At 39.2% G+C, this 3,731-nt stretch overlaps 1 protein-coding gene across 1 annotated transcript in view; it reads right to left on the minus strand.

Annotated features, from left to right (window-relative positions):
• Positions 1–210: 210 nt before the first annotated feature.
• LOC101242967 overlaps positions 211–3,731 on the minus strand; it is a 3,685-nt gene continuing 164 nt past the window's right edge. Inside the window, exons 2-5 of the mRNA XM_026839352.1 lie at positions 3,585–3,647; positions 2,875–2,997; positions 1,555–1,615; positions 211–523 (exon numbers count right to left, since the gene is read on the minus strand). Of these exons, the coding sequence (XP_026695153.1) occupies positions 232–523; positions 1,555–1,615; positions 2,875–2,997; positions 3,585–3,647 (539 nt within the window). The 3' untranslated portion in view covers positions 211–231. The remainder of the gene's footprint in view (positions 524–1,554; positions 1,616–2,874; positions 2,998–3,584; positions 3,648–3,731) is intronic.

Below are 3,731 nucleotides of genomic sequence, written 5' to 3' on the forward strand. Positions count from 1 at the left end.
AGTTCCATTTATTCAAAACAAACTGTTTGTAGACACACACCACTATTCAGTTTTGGGCTTTGCGAAAATCCGCCAAAATATCTGTGTCAGCAAAATGGCCTTTCGTTCTTACGTCAACGTGACCAATTATCGGTCATCGTGGTCGGGACTTATACCGTTTAACTTCGTTAAGGGTAAAGCAGATACAGGCGACCATATACACGGAACGGTAAAGAGGCGCTGACATTTTATTTACGTGGGCGGTTCCCCCTCCATTAGGAATATGTTTTCATGTAATACGAAGTACAACACCGTTACCACGGCAACGATTCGAACAAAGGCGTCAGTGAGTGACGTCACAGTATTGGCCGCCATCGTCGACACGCGAGAATGAGAATGCGGGCACTCGTGTCCTGGATACGACCCTTGTGACGAAAGAGAGGCAGACGGTCTGACGTTTTGCCACAACCTTGAAAGCGTCTCGCTGCCGATACGATGAACAGATTGTAATGAGGATTTACTGGACAACAGTTTCCAAGTTTGCCTGGGAAATTGTCAAATTATCTTGAATTAAATCCCTTTATGTGGCGTTAGACAAAACTTATAGTAGGGAGGGGTAATACAGGACATATTTTCATTCATTTTCTCGTCCCATTTGGCGGTAAACAAAGAACATTCAAATAATTATAAAACCGTATCCTCACGACTCTCATGGACCGATGTTAATTGTTTAAAACACGATATGTTGGATATTATGTGGTAAAGGTGTCCCTTTTTCCCTCACCCTACTGTATATAGAGTTGCGAGGATACGGTTTTATAATTTTTTGAATGTTATTTGTTCACTACCAAATAAATAAGAAAATAGAATGAAAAGGTGTTCTACCTTTCCCCACTCTACTGTAATAGAAACTGCGGAACGCCGTCTTGGAAGTTGCGTAATACACCAATGGTTGTGACTCAGCCACGTAAATGCGACCGTAACCACGCCTATCACTGTCGGATTATTATGTTTCACTCAACCTTGGCCACCAACCATATACAACTATACAACATTCTACTTGGCGTGTGAACTAATCAATATGGATTCCACGGCAACTGTATTGGTTATGAAATAAACATAGTCACTGTAATAAATTCCGTGAATCTGACCCTAATCTGGTGCTAATAGAGTTGAACGATTCTTGTGTAAAGAAATACAGTAAGGATCTGGTGCTAAGAACACGTAATGTAATCTTTCTATTTGGATGCAAGAAGATGCAATTTGAGCGAAATATATAGTAGGGTGAGGGAAGATGGGACACCTTTAGCTCATAATATCCAAATATTCTGATCGTGTTTTAAACAATTAACAACGATCTATGGGATCGTGAGGTTACGGTTTGTAACTCCTTAAATCTTATTGAATGAAAAAGTGTCCCATTTTTCCCTATCCTACTATACATATCGTTCATTATACAATTTGTTTGACTTGATTTTGTCTGTTACGTATTTTGAAGTGTCAGATCCAAACATAGTGAGTAACGTGAAATGTGATATGATGTATAGTACTTAACCTAAATCGCCCATGACTTACCGAAGTCGTGATGGTGACTTGTCAGCCCTCTGTTCGTGTGGATTCGTTCGCCATTCTGTTTCTGTAAAATAGGTGTCTGATAGTAAGGAATGAATCTAGTTTTATTTATTTTTCTTTCTTTTTCATCGCGTGTTTTGGAAAATGGCAGTCGTTATAACACGGGTGTTTTGTTTCATACAGTTCGTGCTCAATGGGGACACTTGAATATTTGGGGGTGCTGACAACTAGAGGTCGGCCGAAATTTATGTTTTACCGATAATCGGTATCGGTAAAAATGCGCGGATAATACACTGATATATAAAATAGTTCGTGCGAAGCGACGTACGTCCTACTTGACCTTTACGTTTGTCGTAGTGTAGCCTTCCCGTGCGTCTTGTTTAGCCTTTACGTGCGTCGTAATTTAACGTCGTAGTTTAGATTTATGAATGTCGACTCTCGTAGTTTACGTTTAGTATTCACGTTGGTCGTCACTCCAAAGTTATTTAAGAAAAGCAACACATATAACGTTACCTACTGAGAACGTGCAGAACAACCATTTCTTTTCTTTATTATAACTTGCAATATCGTGAATACAGTTATTAATTTTGATTAATACTGATCATTTCATATGTTTCGTTATAGTGACAACTATCGGTTTTAATGGAAAAAAATTATATCGGTCGGTCTCTACTAAATCCAGACAAAGCGTGTGAAAAATATATTTTTAGCACGAGCGACGAGGCGAGTGATGATGACGTTTTCAAGGAGAAAGGCGTACGAGAATCGTTACTGATTAATCGAAAAGCAACGCTAATAAAAACCATACAGAACACGTGGTTTACGTTCAAACGCTGCTTGATAAAGAGAATACGCGTTTCGTGAATTCCAGTGTGGCAAGATGCAGAAATAATATAGAAAACTATATTAGTAATAATTGTTAATAACAGAAGTTTTTACGGTGGTTAATAAGCAAGCTACATTGCCATTCACTTAGTATTACTATCTTTTCTCCTATGTTCCAAAGAACAGCGTTTTTGGCTTTAAGCCAACGATTTCTCGTGCTGTGTTGATCGTGGACCGCAGCGCACCATCATCGTGAATCGTGCCCGCTTACAAGTTACCACGTGTGTAACTTATTTATCCTTGCATGGCGGGGCAACGACATTTGTTACAACATGTGTGTTCTGTTTCATACACCTCGTGCCCGCTTACAAGTTACCACGTATATGTAACTTGTTTATCCTTGCAGTCATTATAACATTGATGTTCTGTTTCATACTCCTCATGCCCGGTGTTAATAAAGACACCCTACCCCCTTCAGTCTTGCTTATATACACCCACCGTTGCAACAGCCTTCACAACATTCGTTGCAACTGGAACGACCAACTTTTACTGTAGTTGATCTCGATGCGAGAGTTGTTGGACAACTGGAGGAACAACCTGCCTTCCGGATCGATCCGTTGGCTGGTGGTAATAAAAACACAAATTTAGAAAACCTAACAACTCCGCTGTTTTTGTTATTAATATAGCAGGGTGGGGGAAGATGGGACACCTTTTCATTCTATTTTCTTGTACAATTTGGCACTCAATCAAGAACATTCAAAGAATTATGAAACTGTATCCTTGTAACTCCCATATAAACCGTTGTTAATTGTTTAAAACGCGATCAAGATATTTGGATATTATGTGCTAAAGGTGTCCCGTCTTCCCCCCACCTTACTATCACCGTATACAGTTCTGTTTGGTTATGTTGATTTAGTACATGTTTTCATTGTTTATTTGTAATCGTGTTTTCAACAACTTAAAACGCTCTTTCAGAGTCGTGAGAAAGCGGTTATTAAATTATGTGTTTTAATTCTGATCTGCACACAAAAACTGACACAAGTCTCGCTTCACGGCAGAATAAACGTTTGTTTTAACAAAAATAAGATGCGTTCTTAAAAATGATTTTGTACAAATAGCGACTTAAAAATATCTGGTAGCTTTAATACTTGTACCGTTATAACCATGATATAGATCAGATGAAATCATAGGTACCTTATTGCGCTCACCTTCTTTAAAGGTTAAAGTTTTTTGCACAGGGTTGTGCCGCGTATGTAGAATTCCTTGCTGTTCTGGATCCCGCGGAGAAAATTTATGGAATCAATCCATGAGGTGTCTTGTGTTAGTTCACGCTCGTGGTTGGCCTGGCAGCCCTG

The sequence above is a fragment of the Ciona intestinalis genome, unplaced genomic scaffold (assembly GCF_000224145.3).
Source record: "Ciona intestinalis unplaced genomic scaffold, KH HT000193.1, whole genome shotgun sequence".
NCBI classification, from domain to species: domain Eukaryota; kingdom Metazoa; phylum Chordata; class Ascidiacea; order Phlebobranchia; family Cionidae; genus Ciona; species Ciona intestinalis.